At 32.2% G+C, this 17,337-nt stretch overlaps 2 protein-coding genes across 2 annotated transcripts; one reads left to right on the plus strand and one right to left on the minus strand.

Moving 5' to 3' along the window:
* Positions 1-1,796: 1,796 nt before the first annotated feature.
* Positions 1,797-8,162, minus strand: LOC114163086 (condensin-2 complex subunit D3). Its single transcript, XM_028047164.1, has 9 exons — positions 6,672-8,162; positions 5,249-5,983; positions 4,065-4,559; positions 3,874-3,965; positions 3,525-3,612; positions 3,293-3,407; positions 3,071-3,197; positions 2,808-2,982; positions 1,797-2,630 (listed from the first exon to the last, which is right to left on the minus strand). The coding sequence occupies exons 1-9, from the start codon at positions 8,115-8,117 to the stop codon at positions 1,923-1,925; spliced, it is 3,981 nt and encodes a 1,326-aa protein (XP_027902965.1). The 5' UTR covers positions 8,118-8,162; the 3' UTR covers positions 1,797-1,922.
* Positions 8,163-8,250: 88 nt separating this feature from the next.
* LOC114163087 (translationally-controlled tumor protein homolog) lies at positions 8,251-10,383 on the plus strand. The gene is made up of 5 exons (XM_028047165.1): positions 8,251-8,457; positions 8,844-8,917; positions 9,574-9,699; positions 9,798-9,955; positions 10,045-10,383. Exons 1-5 carry the CDS (start codon positions 8,430-8,432, stop codon positions 10,160-10,162), a joined length of 504 nt encoding a protein of 167 aa, XP_027902966.1. The 5' UTR covers positions 8,251-8,429; the 3' UTR covers positions 10,163-10,383.
* Positions 10,384-17,337: the final 6,954 nt, after the last annotated feature.

The following is a 17,337-nucleotide window of genomic DNA, read 5'->3' on the forward strand; positions in this document are numbered from 1 at the left end:
TACTTACATCCCTAACTATCGGGTTTTAGACATGTTAACATACATAGCTAATTATAATAATGAGTAGGGTAGATACATTATTAATCAAGAAAATTGACATTGTTTTCTATTATTATATAGTTTAATATATATTTTACTCTTAAACATTTTGGGAGACAATAAATGATATTTCACAAGTGTTGGGATATTTAACTAAGTCTAAATATCATATTGAGTAAAAATAAAAAAGTTGAACATCATATAAGATGAAAACCCATAAATTTATTGATTTATAGTTTTGAGTTGAAAATGGTGTCAATCCCTTATGTGTGAATTAAGCTCATATTTTATTGGTATTGATTAGGGATGACGATATGTTCGGTTGGACATGGACAATGCCTACCTGCAATAAAAAAATTCACATGTTACCCGTTCTGTTATCCATCAAATACCCATTTAAAAAAAATATTTTATAAATTTATGAAATAAAATTACAAAACTATATAAAATAAAATATAAATTATATTTTAATTTTCTTGCAGGTAACATATACTTGCAGGTACGGATAATATTGCACCCGACCTGTTTATAAACGAATATTAAAATATCCGCTACCCGTCACCCATAGGTAATATGAGTATCTACGAGTAGTAACTATCCGTCATGAATCTTATCCGTGAATACATGTGGACACAAATATTTTTGTCATCTTCAGTGTTGATCATTCCTCAAAAAATCCTTTAATAGTATCATAACTGATGGTTAGTCTTAGTGACTGACTCAAATGAGTCTTTGTATAAAACGTCTTTTTAACAATAATCAAGTAAATATATCCCTTATAGATAAGTTAGACTTATATCTTATTAGACGTTTCATTTCGGCAATCATCGTTAAAAAATACTTCCATAAGTATGTTAAAAATGAGACCAATCTAAGATATGGGTGGTTATATGAACAAATATTATTAGTGTCAATTTGCTGAGTCCAACTTAAACAAACGAAAGATTTGTGGCTCCAATTTTACTTCTAACTTCATCGATTATTATATTTAGTTAATAACAACCTATGTTATTAAAATATTCAATGTCAATTAACTTTATCAACAGATTACTGATAGATAATATATTAATTGAAATACTTCTGAGGAGGAAATTATTAAAATATTTCTCAAGAGAAAAAGTACTATTATATTTGTGAACAAATACACATATTTTTTGTGGTTTCACCTAGAATCGGAAGGTCACTTACCAATGTTATGTCACCTAATAGGCTAAGGAAGGTGAAACGTGGGGCCATCTACAGGACAAGAAAAAAATGATTAAATCTAGTTGCTTTTGTGGGTGTGGAGTTAAGGGCCACATGACAAGTTTATGTTGCTTTGATTGTCAGTGTTGGGTGTTCTATGATTGGTTTGGTTGTTTTGCAACAGTGTCTCATAATGATTTTGTACGTGTCATCATGTTTAAATGTTATTTCATGAAGGCATATTTGTACATGTTGTGCGTACAAGGAACCATCCTCAGTTAATTTTATGAATCATGTTGTCGCTTGCATTGAAGAGGGAAAGGATTGGCATCTTAAAGAGCACACGGACAAAAAACTTAAATGAAAGACGTTTTTTTGTAATGTTTTCTTCTGCTGATCAGCCTTTTGGTTTATGAAACTGTGCTGATCTGTTAAATTATTTTCTGAAATTCACAATAAAGCAATATATACACTTGCAATCAAGTATCATACATACACTTTATTGGTTATTATTTTGTATTCTTAACTTTTATTACTTTATAGTAATTAAAGAATTTCTTTTGTGGTCTGAACACACATTCAACAGATTCTTCAGGTTTTATCAGAACAGTTCTTATAAAGTTCTCATCATATTTACATTAACATAATGTCGCATATAACTGCGATTTTGGGATGCTAAAATCTAGAATAAAAGTTTGTTAGTTTTCTTCATCAGAATCGAAAGACTGTTTTTTCCTTACAGATTTTATGGCATCCATGCGATTCACATCTCTGGAATTGAACATACCAGTACAAGACTTGACTTTAGGAACACTACAAGAACGAAGAGGTGGTGTACCCGTTCCCTTGTTTATTTCCCTGAGCACAGAACGAGCAGTTGCTGCAGCTGCAGCATCTGCCATTGCTGAAGCCACTTTCGAATCACTTGGAAGCTCGTCACTTGACATACCTTGTCCAACTGCTTGTTCTTGTGCCTTGGTCTGGTTCTTAGAAACATCAGGTGATTGATTTGAACCTGATTTTGACTTGGTTCCAACCACAGCTTCAGCAACTGTAGCTTTAGCTTTTGCAGCTTCATATTTTTGAATATCATAAATAAGCTCTTTCTGCAGCTGCTTATCAGCAACCAATATGTCGTCAATCTCATTCTTGTAGTCCTTCAGAATAATGCGGAGGCACTCCATGAGAGAACCTATGAGGGGGCTGTTCTTGGTTTCCAATAGACGTTTTAATTCTATGAAGATGGGGACTGTATTTTGGATAAGGCTCTTCTTCACTGCCTGTGTTACGGCCTTTCCTCTAGCTGCAGATCCATTGTCTCCTTCTTCCTCTATATCTGCTGACTCTGTTGATGCCCTAGTAGATGGAATGCGTATCTCTTTACAGCCAAGAATTTCAAAAGCATCCTGATCCCACAATTAATTTTAGGATTAGAGCATAAATTACATATGAAATAAGACAATAGTAAAGGCACTGTAGGCTTCTTTCCTATTCCAATATATTCGCATTACCAAGACCTTACACACACACATATGCTTAGCATTAATGACAACCTGGTGACCATAGGTGGTACATATTAATACCTGTAGAACAGACTGTGCAGTTGCATCTTCTATATTGAGCATACCATCAGAAGCTGCAGCTAGAATTTCTGCACATAACTTGGCAAAGGTTGCTAGAAGATGCTCCGGAGCCATTTGTTTTAGTAAAGAGACATAAATATGCATCCTTTTGGACCTTGACTCTACATCAGTACCCCTGTAAAAGAAACAATACAGATTTGATATGAATATATAATCTGAAACAAATAGCTGTCTTGCCAATTGCTAATCTGGGGTTCCATTACCTGATGGAGAAACTTTGACTTTCCTTTCGCGACCCTTGGGACTCACGATGTCCATTATGGGCATGACAATCGTTCAGTACAAAGACAGCCTCAACAAAACTATTGTATGCTAAAAGTGGAGACTTGACTGTTGAAAGAAACAAAACAGTTAAAGCCCAATGACAAAGATTTTACATCAAATAATATCACTGCAAATGTAACTATCAAGATAAAGCTTCACACCTTTCAAAATATTTCCAAAAAGAAAATCCGCTAGCTGTCTTATCTTTTCTGATTCGTCAACAAGTGACAAAAGGAACCGAAGAAATAGCACTCCTCTCCATTTCACATAGTCCCTCTAGATAAAAGAGAAAATATGTTTAGCAAATAAATAATATAATTATTCCCCTTCCCGTTTAGAAGAGATAAAGGAAAACAAGCCGTAAATTAAAATTAGTTGACTCGTAAAAAATACCTGCAATAATCTGGATAGCAATATGAATGTTTGCCTTCTCACGAGTTCACAAGGATCTAAGAGGCACCTTGTGATCTTTGTTATGTAACTGATAACTTCCATGAAAACAAATTAGTATAACAAGAAGAATATTTACCAACTACATGTATGTATGTATATAATAAAATTTAAATACTTCTTTAAATATTGGACCTCTCCCCCGACTCAATACAAAAATTACTGCTTTGCGTATTGTACAGTGTGCTACGTGTTTACTACCATAATGAACAAAAGAAACCTACACTATTCCATTACAATACTACCCCCTTTCAAATTCAAAGTCACTTAAAGGCAGTAAAAAGAGGCTAACCAATCAACAAGTGCGGTGTACCGGACACAAAAATCTGCCATCATGACCACAATGTTGTTTCGAAGTGCTGCAGATTCGCTCTTTTCAAGCTCCTACATATATGTATTTTGTAACAGAGTATATATTGATAAGTGAGAAAAAATATAATAGTCAATGAGGCATAACATAAACATCAATGCGACAGGAACTACCTGTACAAACAGAGGAATGTAATTCTTGGCTAGCTTCCCATCAGCGAGGCAAAGCTTGCCCATGGCAAGCCACCCTTGAATATAAAAAGAAGGAGCTTCATGTTGTAAAGAAGTTGAAGGGCCAGGTAGGCTATTTAATTTAGGACCAGACCTCCCAGAAGTAATGATGGTATGTAATAGGGGAACTACATTGCTCATATCAGCAGATGGGCAAACAATAGCCAGAGACCCAACTGTATAAATCGCTGTAACTGCTTTAGACAATGCCTTGGAAATTGCTACTGATTTCCTGCCTTTCCCAGTCCTACTTCTGGGAGGAGTGAAGAAGCTTCCTTCCGCATTTTTTTCTGAATTATCTGAAATGAATTTTTCTATTATTCCAGAAGCCCTGGTGAGAACTTGGTCGATCCATTTCAAGATTAATGCCTCTGCTTCTTCGAGATTTGAAGCTTTCCGCTTGCATAATGTTTTTAGTGCTTTTAAATGAGCGTCAACCTATCAAGCAAAAGTAACAATTTAATATGGTATACGTTTTAACTATATGATTTACATAGCGTCAACCTGAACAATTATCATTCTGTTCTGCCTCCGCACCACTGAGTTTAACTTGTCCAGATTTATTAACTCGGTTACCAGCTAATTTTTTCAATGAAAATAGTAGTTCCCTTTACTATTAATAAATCTATTATGCCAGCTCTGTTCCATATACAAGTAAGATAGCTTGGCTAATTGCTCAAGAAACTAAGATAATCATGGGACTAATATTTCTTTGTTCAATGAAAATGCTGTTTAAAGAGTTTTCAGTTTTTTTCATTGTCGGGGTAGGAGTGTAACTAGAACAGAGATAGGACATTAACACAGAACTCGGAGAATGATATTTACACAGCTAAGACCATGCAGAAGTGTTGGTTTTAAGGCAACCGTCAGTCCAGTCTAGTCCACAAGAAATTACCATCATAGACAGATTTTGATACCAAAATATTATAAGTGTTGAGAAATTACAATATATGAAGCAAAACATGATAATAAGGAAAAGAAACGTCCCAGGGAATTCGTTAAGAACTTTTAAATCTGGTGGATGAAAATGACTTGCTTAACATCCAGATAGTCGTTTTAAAATGATACAAGAAGCAATTTTTAGAAGCCAATATCGAATTCAGTCATTAATACCATGCAATGATTACCTCTGTTGAATGCATGTTGAATGCTACAACTCGTTTGAGCAAGTTATGAGCTAAATCAGCTGCGGGTTCAGGGGGCAGCTCCACAGAAACATTAGAAATTGTTTGTAAGAGGAAAACTCGGTCACTAGCCCAGGCAACAGTATTGCATTCTGTGCTTTCTTCTTCAGATGAATTTTTTTGTGCAATTGGGCTTTTGAACTCACCTTCCACTTCATGTTTATCAAGAAGCTGCCAATGATGATGAAGAAAACCCCAGTCTACTGCTTTTAAAAGGAATGCCGACACCTCTGACAATAGAAACCAAGCACCTGGCGGGGCAGTCCACTTTTCAATAGGCAAGGAATGACTCAGCCAGATAGATTCCGATTGCCTGATTATATTTTGCAGTGCAATAACAATTTTCTGATTCATCCGTTTCTTTTTGCCAAGATTTGTGCAAATTTTCTTTACCCAAGGGCTCACCTCCCCGTTGCAAACCTCTCTCAGGAGATACAGAATTCCGTCGGGAAAAAGCATCTCCATCTCATTGTCTATAAATTTTCCTTTCATCTTTCTATCAGAAGATACACTATATGAGGAAGAAGCAGATGCAGCTCTAGATATCCGGTCCAGAACAAGTTCTTGAAAAACGTTCTCACATTCGTCTTGGATGCTTGATTCATTGTCTGTTATCATGCGGGGAACTGAATGTAGCCACTCGGTTATTACTGTTTCAGAAGAGAACGTTCTGAAAGCCTACATTTTTTAAATAAATTTCATAAATTAATTTTCAGTTTTTACATATTAGAAAAAAGGAACCAAGAAAAACATATTGGGGGACGACCAGTGAGATACACAACCAATGACATTTACTAAGATTATATAAATAATTTTTCAAACATAAAATTCTCCAAAACCATGTCAAGCAGAATTCGATAAAAACACTGGGCAAGCTAAGGAACCATCCAAGTCATACTTAAGAATTTGAAATAAGTATTTCATTCGGAAAAAAAAATATAGTCCGAGTATTCATTCAGCCATGTGGAACAAACTTATCACAACAGACTGATACGCGTTCTCCATGGATAGAGCATTGTTTCCCTAAAAACAACTCATCTTTATAAGCAACAATGTAATTCAATTTTATCTATGCTACCTAACAACAGTTGGTAGAGAATAAAACATAAAAGCTGTCCAACTGGAGGGAAAATGACGAGTTGAAAATTCATGCATTGTAGTCTTTCTATTCAAATACATTCAAGGAAAACTGGATCCTAACAGCACCAACCAAAACCTACAGTTCTCATGACAAGATTCTTCCGTAACTACTCAAGTAAAATGAAGCATATACCTCATTTCTTAAACACTCGTGTCTGTCAAATAGATCATCATGCACAAAAAAAAAAAAAATCATGCCATAGCTTACGAAAAGTAAATAAACTACCTGTGAAAGAGCTGTAATGGCGGCTTTCCGCATGCTGATAAGTGGGTCCGAACAAGCCATGCCCATTGTCTTGAGAACCACTTCATCAATTGCACCTCCAAGAAGAGAAGTCAGGTTAGTAACCAAAAGCAATGCAGCTTTCCTCACAGCTGCCTTATCATCCATACACCTTCTCCTCAGCATATCATTCATTGTACCCTCAACATTACCATCACCAACATTTCCAAACCCCAAAAACTCCTTCAAAACCACACTAGTCCTTTCACCACGGGACAACAAACCCACAAGCTGCGCCAAGCTCGACAAAGCCCGCGCCCGGATCGCGCCACTCACATCAGAACACCTCTTCATCAACGCCTCCAAGCACCACATTCCCCACGCCTCACTGCCTTCACTCCCCACACCTAACGGATCCTTCAAAGAAGTCATCAAATTCAGTATAAGATCAACCGCCAAAAGCCGAAGATTCGCCTTGCCTTGAGTCATCTGCACCACGTACTTCACAAACGCAATCTGATCCTCAACTTCCACCGCCCTAACAACCTCCATGATGGAGTCCACAGCCAAGGCTCTAGGCTCGGCCCTCTCTGGCGCCTTCTTCACCAAATACCTCGGAAAATTAACCAGCGCCTTCTTAACCCCATCGCAACAGTCACCAAGACTTGTTACAAATTCAATAGCAAAGCTCCGAGCCTGTGACTTCGCCATGAGAACAAGCGGACAGAGCGACTTCAATACCTCGGCGGCAGAGTTGGAAGGTTCGCCATGCTCAGGTTTGAGAACCTCCCTCAGCACGCGAGAACACAGGTTGAGCAACTTGCTATACTGCGCCGCGTTCCCGCACGCGTCGAGCGCGGTGACGGGGATTTCGGCGACAGTTTGGACAAGCGACCGGAGAGTTTCCGGAAAACGGTCCAGGTGGATAAAGTCCATTACCCGGACTAGCTTCTCCAGCACGCGGAGGAGCAACATGGGGTCGTGTTGAGAACTGATTTCCGCCGAATCGTTGTCGTTTTGAGGATTTTTTGCACGGGTCCGTCCGGCACGCTTTCTCTTGCGGTTTTGCGAGGTGTCTTGAGCCGGGCCTGGGTTGGAGTGAGCTTTGCAGGAGCGGCGGAGGGAGCGGAGGAAGGAGAGGAAGGATATGGGAGTGAAGAGGGTGAAAACGGGGGCGTTTGGGGCGAGGAGGAGCGAGAGGAAGACATCGGAAGCGAGGAGAGAGTGGTGGGAAGGGGAAGAATCCATTGCGGAAGCAATTGGAGCAATGAGAGCAGAGGGAGCGAGATTCTTCGATGGAAGCTCATCGTAGAGGCTCTCCGATAGAGAATTGTTGAGGAGAATTTGAAGATCCCTTAGGCTTTGTTCTGAGAGCGGTGGTTGTTCATGGTTTCCGCGGAATTCCTCTATCTCAGAGATTACTCGAGCCACAGTTTCCTCCATTTCCATCGTGCTGCGTCTTCCTCCGTCACTGCAAGATCTGTTCAAAATCTATTCCCGCTCAAAAGAAGTGTTTTCAATATTGGGCCTGTTTTTATGTGGGCCATATTATAAGCCCAACTCAAAAATATGGAAAAGATAAAGCGCATGAAGAGAAGGGTGTTTTGGTAATTGTAAAAGCAGGAATCTAGAAACCCTGGACTATATATAGCAGCTGCGTAACCAACTTCAGTCCCTCTTCTGTCTCGCGTCGCTCCGTTCAAGCCTTCATTGCACAAAACCCTCTAATCGTCGGAGCGATCCGAGAGAAATTCTGCAAACATGTTGGTTTACCAGGACCTCCTCACAGGTAAGTTAAACATGCTTTAATCTTTAGATTTGATTTTGCTTCTGTGTTTAGATCTCTGGATTTGATTTTGATGGTAACGTATTGAACTTTTTTGGGATGACTGGATCTGGATGATTTTTTCGATTTGAATTGATTGATAGCGTCATGTGTGTAATTCGGGAAAGTTTGATTTTTTATTTTTATTCTTATTACCCTTAAAGTTTGTGTATAAAATTCTGATTCGAACGTTTGGGTAAGTCCTGTTTGTCAGTGATTGTGATTTGCAGGTTTGTATGTTTGCGTGATTCTTATTATTTTATTATTAATTTAATTTGGTTTTTTCATACCTTTTTTTGAGTGTATAATAGTTGTATGCATGGATTAATCTTGTTAACTGTCTTCTGTAGGTGATGAGCTTCTCTCTGACTCCTTCCGCTACAACGAAATTGAGAATGGGATGTTGTGGGAAGTTGAGGGAAAGGTTAGTCGAATGTTGTGCTTTTATGCAGATTTTATGTTGCAGATGCGGTTTTGTTATGCAGATTTTTCTTGTTTATATACCAAACGTATTATTATTTCAAGCAAAGACATAGTTGATTGATTGTTGCGGATGCAATTTTTTCACATTCCTTATGTGCTTTTCATAAGCTAATAATCTTCTTATGTGTTAAACAAAACTTTCTAAGTTCAATACTTCATACGTGTTGGGATTCATGTTGTGGATGGGATTTTTTAACATGTATTATGTGCTTTTCGGAAGCTAGTAATTGTATTGTTTACATGACAAACGTACTATTTTAATTTCAACGCTTCTAAAGTTTTGTTCTATGTTATGGATGCAATTTTGTTGTCACGTTTTTTACGTTCTTTTGAGAAGTTAATAATTTTCTTGCATAGTCAAATATAATATACCGAGGAAAATCCCTTTACCATTTCTGGTTGCGTGTTGCGGATGCTTTCTAGCATTTTTTTCTGTGATTGTCCAAAGCTAATAGTGATTGCTTATGTGATACCTTCAATTTCAACAAAGTTAGCAAACTTTTTTGTTTTGTATTATTTTGTTTCTGTTCTTTCTTGTCATATTTTGGATACTTGTGAAAGTTAAATCTATATATTTTTATTCTTTCTGATATGCAGTGGGTTGTTAAAGGAGCAGTTGATGTAGACATTGGGGCAAACCCTTCTGCTGAAGGTGGTGATGAAGAGGGTGTTGATGACCAGGCCGTCAAAGTTGTAGATATTGTTGACACCTTTAGACTCCAGGTTTGGCAAACCTTATGCCTCTTGTATATTTCTTATATAATTTATGTCATTGCCATTTGTCAGATGGTTTAATAATAGAGGTTTTTTCATCTCTGTAGGAACAACCTACTTTTGACAAGAAAGCATTTGTTACCTTCATGAAAAGATTTATCAAGAATTTGACTGCCAAACTTGAAGGAGAGCAACTGGAGTTGTTTAAGAAACACATTGAGGGGGCAACCAAATACCTGCTCCCTAAGCTTAAAGACTGTCAATTGTGAGTATTACCTTCGGTGAAATGAGTATGTTTTTGTGTTTATTTTTAAATTCTTGTTGCTTGTGCTTAATTAAAGATTTATGTTGCAGCTTTGTTGGGGAGAGCATGCATGATGATGGTTGCTTGGTCTTAGCCTACTACAAGGACGGTGCCACTGATCCGACATTCCTGTACTTTGCTTCTGCCTTGAAGGAGATTAAGTGCTAAGTTGCTCGATATACAAGGCTTATTTACCATCAGTTTATCTTTTTCTTTTAAGTTACTTGGAACTCTGCCTTGGTAATTTTGATTTTTAATGACTAGACATTTGGTACTTTCTTATATTTTCTATCAAATTTATGGATTGTAGTTTCATTAATTTATGAATTTTGAATGTGAGTGGGAAGCTCTTTTTTTGTTTTCGAAGTAATAAATTATTTCCTTTTTTATATCTGTATTTAAATTTGTGATTCCGCATAGCAGCATTTTTCAAAATTTAACCAAATAGAGTAAACTAGGTGCAGATGTTTGTTATCCTTTGTTTCAATGGGGAACAAAATGAAAGGAGAGAAAAAATAAATTTGAATTAAAAAATTAAGGTATTTTACCGTTATTAATTTTCAGGTACGTGAAGTTAATGCTCTGAAGTGTTTAGATATGGTAATTTAAGGAAGATAAATGATAATAGAGGAATTTCTCTATAATAAATTCGGGTATTTATTATGAACCATTAATTCTAGATACCCATTTCTGGTTCGTAAAAGTCCATATTATTTATGGATTGAAGTACAGGACAATTTAGTATGTAGAATGAGAAAATAGATATAGATCTGAAAGCTTAGACTCAATTTGCTGTCATAGTTCAAAGCAATTCAAACATCACCACAGATTGCCTCTTTGATGTGAAATCTAACCTAACATTCAAACTCTGAATTATTTTGACGGCAAAAGCATGTAATACGAGTCCAACGACTCCTTTAGCGGCAAGAGGAGCACTAGGATTAAAATTGACAGAAAAAGGGATAAAAATTGAAGTCTAAATTGTTTATTCAGATAAATAAATTTTCAAAAAATAAATAAGTGGTGCCGTGAAACTTCTGAGTTTCAAATTTCTCGAATTCAATTTTCTTTTTATTTATCAAAATGTGATTCTTTTCTAAGTTTTTCATGTTGTATTGAGAACGAAACATTTTTGTTCAATAAAGCTTGAAAGTAATTAAATATTCATTTTTAAATTTCATCGCGTGGTACATAATCGAATTCCATTCTTGAATATATAAAGAGAAATAAATTCTTTAACTATCTCTTTGTTTCAATATTTAAAGCAATTCACGCGTTCTACTTTCACTACTCGTTATTTGTTGCTGTAGTTGATTTACAGACACGATCTTGTTTTGCATGTATATTGCAGATTATATATAATGAGTTCAAAATATTAGTACAGACTATATAATTTAAATTATATTCTAAAATGTGTAATTATAACCCTTAGAGTATAACTTTGAAAAAGTTGAAATATGAAATGTAAAAGATTATCTAGATATCATGAAAGGCGTAAGGTTTTTTGTTTAAACAGTAAATAAAGAAATGGGGGGTGGAAAAAGAAAATAAGAATGGAGGAAGCCATGTCCAAAAGAAGGTTTTTGGTTGTAACTTAGAAGGAGCTGAGGTTGTTCCTAGTTATATCATTTCATCATTTTTAAGTGTAAAAAGATAAACCAAAATACTTGTTCTAAAATAAAGAAATCAAATCAATGGAAAATTTAATCAAGTAAATGTATATCTGATTAAGAAATTATTATTTAGTTAACAAATTACAACTTATTAGCATTGTTATGAAAATATGTTACTATATAGTCATATAATATCATAATATCATTTGCTACCAAAGTTTAAATTAAATAGTCTTTCATTGAGCAATGATAAACGTTGATTTTATATTTCAGGATGGATTTCACATGAAAAAAACTAAATATGTAAGTAAAATAAGAAGAAGAAGAAGAAGAAAAAGTATATAAATACAATAATATGTTGTGATGAAAAAAGAAAAAGGAAACTAATTGACAGTTTTGTTTTTTTTATCTGTTTCTATTTATCTTTCTTCCTTTTTATATATTTTTCTCCCATCAAACAAGTTTAACTTCCGTTAATTTTCCCACATCTAAATTTATTTTCATTCACCATATTTCCTTCACTTTGCTAAACACAACAAAAAACAAACATAAAAAAAAAAAGTAAGATGAAAAGTTCAATATTTCCCTTTTTCACTTTCTACCCATATTCAAAATCAAAACTTCAAATTCATCTTTGGTAACTTCCAACCCCACACTACACACACAAAAATTAAAGAAGAAGAGATATTTTATAAGGGTTCGGTAGAACTCTAGTTCAATCATTTGCTAAGTAGCTTTTTGATAGATTCATAATATTCATTAACAAAGAAAATGCTATGTTGTTGTTTGATGTACATTTAGAAATGATAGGACAACTAATTTGGTCAATGGATCCATCTTTAGTTTAAATTTGTGATCCTGCTTACACACCTTTAACTTCTCCTCTCATGCTTTAAGCAAAAGCAAACACTTTTTTCTATACAATAAGTGAAGTGTAATCAATATGTGACAACAAATTAGGCATAATTTGAGAGCATTCCCTCTCTTTTTTTCTTCCAAAAAGAGAAAAATAAATGGTTGCTTTGCCCCCTTTGAGATTCATGTGGGTCATAAATGTCACCAAAACAATACACACAAATCTTCTATCTTCAACTTGAACGAGTTAAAAAAAAAAGAAAAAAAAAAACTCATTTTATGTAAAGTTACCACACGTGTGTCATCCAAGAGAAGCTTTCATGAACATTTTATGTTAGATTTCTTAGCTTTCTCTTTTAAAAACCAAATTTTAATATATATATATATATATATATATATATATATATATATATATATATATATTCAAAGGAATGACCGACCTCAATATGATCATTTCAATTCTGATCTGATAAATATTTGTCATAAAATAACTAGTTTCATTAAATATCTATCATGGACCGAGGTGACGACAAAGGAATTTGAGTATGATTTGGACCAAGCAAGAAATTCAAGTAGGATCTAGGCCGACTTTGTTAGTAGAGAGTTATGATAGAGTTAATGGATATTTTTTATAGTGGGAAGATTTTCGACTTTGGGGGAGTGGAGATCATGTATGATTTTTTTTTTTTATAAATAAAACACTCCCCTCCTCTTGCCAAGGAAGATAACTATTTTGGCCTTAGTGTTCTTAAGTCTACTTAGGTTGAGAAATTCTTTTTATATTTTGTCTTCAGTGAGGAGATAATAAGTAAATAAATCACCTACCAACTTGACGAATTGAGAATGAAATTTTTTTAAAACTTAATGGAAAGGTAACATCTCTTCCGGCATTGGATTATTCATCCGATATATTGTACACTTTGGAGCGTTGGCTCTGTCATGATTTTGTCTTTAAAAGACATATTGGAAGACAGAAGATAAAGAAAAAAAAAATTTAAACAGTTTTATGTCTCAGACTTCTAATAATAATATTAGGTGCGATAGAAATATTTTATAGTACCTAATAGAATAAAAAGGAAAACAAATTTAAAAACTATAAAAACTACAAAACATATTGTGAAAACGATGAAAATTTATTGAACATGTAACCACTCATGAGAAATTATATCGTTAATAATTATACACCCACCAAAACAAAGTATAACATTAACTATATTTATTGCGAATGTACTGTTCTCATCATGGTACACTATGAATGCTTTGGTAATTTTTGATACTATATTAAATGTTTTAATGTTTTATTCAGAACCTACTTGAAAAGTGAGAGAATAGAAAATATTAAAAAAATATATAGATATATATTAATGCTCATGTTGATAATTTTATTTTCATAAAGTTTAATTCGTAACGTGAAATAGTGCTTGTGGGAACACCTACATCTACCACATATTAATAAATATTTGTACGTAATGTTCATGTAAAAATGTTGGTCCTCACATTAGGATTTCGTAGCCTTTACCTTTAGGCATACCCACATTTATTACAACCCTAAAATCAACATCCAAATCTATCAAGAAAAATATAAATGATATAATTATTATCATTATCTTTTACTAGCGTATACACAGACGTCACAGTGTTTATGTGTACGTATTTTTTAAATATACATAATATTATATTAGTAAGTGATGATAATATAATGTTATTAAGTTATAATATAAAATAAAATTATATTTATTAAAAATAAAGTAAATTATATCATAAAATATGAGAGAATAATTGTTGATAAATAGAGAAAAATAGAATAGTAGAGATAAACGATTTTATAAAAAATTTGTAAAAATAATGGTCAATTTTTAAATTTTTTATAAATAATTATACTTTTAAAGGCTAAAATAGGTATTTTAAAATGTGAAAAAAAAAATCTTATTTATATATTGTTATAGATAAAAATGCATAATATATTTAAACAATCGAAGAAACATATATACTATAAAAATATACGTTTATTCGTCTTGTGTGAATAAATAACACTCTTATATGATCAAGTTATTGTTGATCAAATATATCTTCTTTTTTTCAATTCTATAACTTTGTTTATAAGGAGAATTTTTTCTTCGTTGTGTAGCAATGCTCTTTTATTAAAGTACTATTTCAAAATAAATTGAGAATGAGTAAAAATCAATTGGATGGTAACCAAACAAATTTAAATATCATTTCAAATATTTTGCAAGATATATTAGATCTCCTTTCAAAGATATTTGATATAATTGATTATTTGTTTTTTTTTTCAAATTTATATTTTTAATTTTCAGTTTCCATGAAAAATTTTAACTATGATATTTGTACAAATTAATCATCACAAAAAAATTACTAATACTATTTGAAAACTTAATAAACGGAACAAATAAGTATTTATATTCTAGTATTGGTTATTCCAGAATCAAAGTGGCATCACCCTAAATCAAATTCTAAACCTCTTAATCAATAAATATATTAATTAAAGACAAAATAAAAAATTATAAAATATATAGAATCAAGTTAGATTTAAAAGTTTATTTCTTTTACAACCAATAAGAAAAAAAATTACAACATAGATACAATTAAAGCAATGAGTACAACGTAAGAAAATAAAATTATTATTGATATCACTGTATAAGTAAAGCATAATGTGAATGTTTACCACTCATTTAGTTAGTTTTTTATAAAAAAGCAACAAATCATACAAACTAAATATAAAAAAATAAACGTGGTTCATTTTCATTTGATTTAAATTTAATATAAATTTCAAACCTAATAAAAACAAAATCGCATTATTATTTTTTTTTATTTTTTGTATTGATTTGAATAAGTTTTGTGATTTTTCTTTTTAATAAATTTGTTTAGCATTTTATAATAAATTTTGTTAAATAGAAAGAAACGTGACAAAAAAATTTCTACGTAATTGTTATTGTATTCACATATTTTTATTGTGATAGTTATAAATATATTATAAACAATCTTCAGAGGAAATAATTTTATTTAATAATAAACTGTTTGATTTATTCTTTTGTTTTTTAAACCTATATATCTGAACCCAATCGTTTAGTTAGTTAAAAATAATATATATATATATATATATATATATATATATATATATATTATTTCTTCATATTAGTTGGGTTTTCAACTAGCATAGTGGACCTTGGATCTACTGCACATCAATGATGTGGGATATTTAAGTCTAACTTGTCAGTACTTGTTAAGATGAATGATGATATAAAGTGTATTTGTAGAAAAAAAAAACACTTAAAAAATTATTGATATATAATTAAGGATTAAATATGTTTTTTGTTTTTACCTTTTAGTAAATTTTAGAATTAGTTTATTTCAAAATTTCGGATCAATTTAGTCTTTCATCTCTCAAAATACGTAGATTTAGTCTTTTTAATAAAAAATTATTGAGTTTATTTGATATTTCGTATGCATTTTAGGATTGTATTTGAGTTGTTTATACTATTTAATATATTTTTACTTTAGTGTCAAGTCAAATATTATTATGAAACGTACTTGAAATGTGAAATAAACTTAACAAAATTTGATTAAAATGATTGAATTCACGTAGTTGAAATGATGAAAGACTAGTTTGATTAAAATATTTGAAATGAACTAATTCCAAAATTAACTGAAAGTTAATGATTAACATCACATTTAACTCTATAATTAAGAGTATAAGTTACACATTAAGCAGTAAAAATAAAAAAAAAAAATAAAGGAAACATGCTTTAAGTATAATTGTTGTTTATGTCTTATACAACTTTTTAATTTTTATTCTATATAAAACTCAAAGTCACACTTAAATACTCAAAATTAATGTAATTTAAATGTTATACAAAAACAAATAACAAATACAACAGTTGAATAAAACTATCCAATTAACTATGTTGTCGTGCAATAAAAAAATTGTATGATTTAGGAATTTGCGATCTATGTTAATTATGTAAACACGATTATTTATTTAACTTTACATTAGGCTGAGTTTGTTTCTTTCTGAAAAATCATGTGACACCCATGTGTACTTTCTCACAAAATAAAACAGATTTTAGATTTTAATTATCCAATAGAAAAAAAAAAACAAGAATCAATATTTGTTTAATTTGACACTCAATAAATATAAAAATAATATTTTTACCAAGAATACATTAACATATCGACAATAATACATATAGATTATGTGAGAACACTTTAATAATGGATGTATAATACTTTATATATTGATGAACACCTAAATAATTATTCGCATGACTACTGAACTGAACTCAATATGAATATACCATCAAAATTCATACTACCCCAAATTCATCGAAATATTATTGACAAAAGAAAACAATGTTAATGTTTTATTATCTTAATTATTTATCGTGAATATTTTCTAAAACATGAGTATTTAAATATATATTTTTTATTGTTAAAGTCCCCATGCTACAAACTGGAAATTCACATGTCTTTAACACATAAAAAATCATACAAAATCGTGTAGGGTTTTAGTTATTACAAGAAACAAATGTTAGATATATATGCTAATATTGATTGGATGTATAGACAAGAAAAAAGAGGGAATTTTTATTTTTGAGTTGGAGATGGAATAAAATAAATTATAATAAAAGATAATATAGAGTTAGTGATTTTATTAGAAATTAATGTTATATTTTTTAGGTGGAAATAATTATATCTTTAAATAACTGGGTTGATTCTTTTGATAGATCTGAGTTGAATTGTTCATTAAAGATTGATGATAGTTTTACTTGTATAAGATTTTTTTAACGTTCAAGTTAAGCATATATGAAGTAAAAGAATTTACTAGTTCGATTGTAAAGCTTTTTAAAATCTTCTCCC

The sequence above is a fragment of the Vigna unguiculata genome, chromosome 9, assembly GCF_004118075.2.
Source record: "Vigna unguiculata cultivar IT97K-499-35 chromosome 9, ASM411807v1, whole genome shotgun sequence".
NCBI classification, from domain to species: domain Eukaryota; kingdom Viridiplantae; phylum Streptophyta; class Magnoliopsida; order Fabales; family Fabaceae; genus Vigna; species Vigna unguiculata.

What these genes read in the sequence shown, in the direction of transcription:
- LOC114163086 (XM_028047164.1), bottom strand. Translation starts at nt 8,117, where the DNA reads ATGGAAATGGAGGAAACTGTGGCTCGAGTAATCTCTGAGATAGAGGAA. An exon ending in CCATTACAGCTCTTTCACAG is followed by an intron (nt 5,984 to 6,671) that starts GTAGTTTATTTA and finishes TAAAAAATGTAG; the next exon opens with GCTTTCAGAACGTTCTCTTC. An exon ending in CTGCACAGTCTGTTCTACAG is followed by an intron (nt 2,631 to 2,807) that starts GTATTAATATGT and finishes TTGTGGGATCAG; the next exon opens with GATGCTTTTGAAATTCTTGG.
- LOC114163087 (XM_028047165.1), top strand. Translation starts at nt 8,430, where the DNA reads ATGTTGGTTTACCAGGACCTCCTCACAG. An exon ending in TTACCAGGACCTCCTCACAG is followed by an intron (nt 8,458 to 8,843) that starts GTAAGTTAAACA and finishes TGTCTTCTGTAG; the next exon opens with GTGATGAGCTTCTCTCTGAC. An exon ending in AAGCTTAAAGACTGTCAATT is followed by an intron (nt 9,956 to 10,044) that starts GTGAGTATTACC and finishes TTTATGTTGCAG; the next exon opens with CTTTGTTGGGGAGAGCATGC.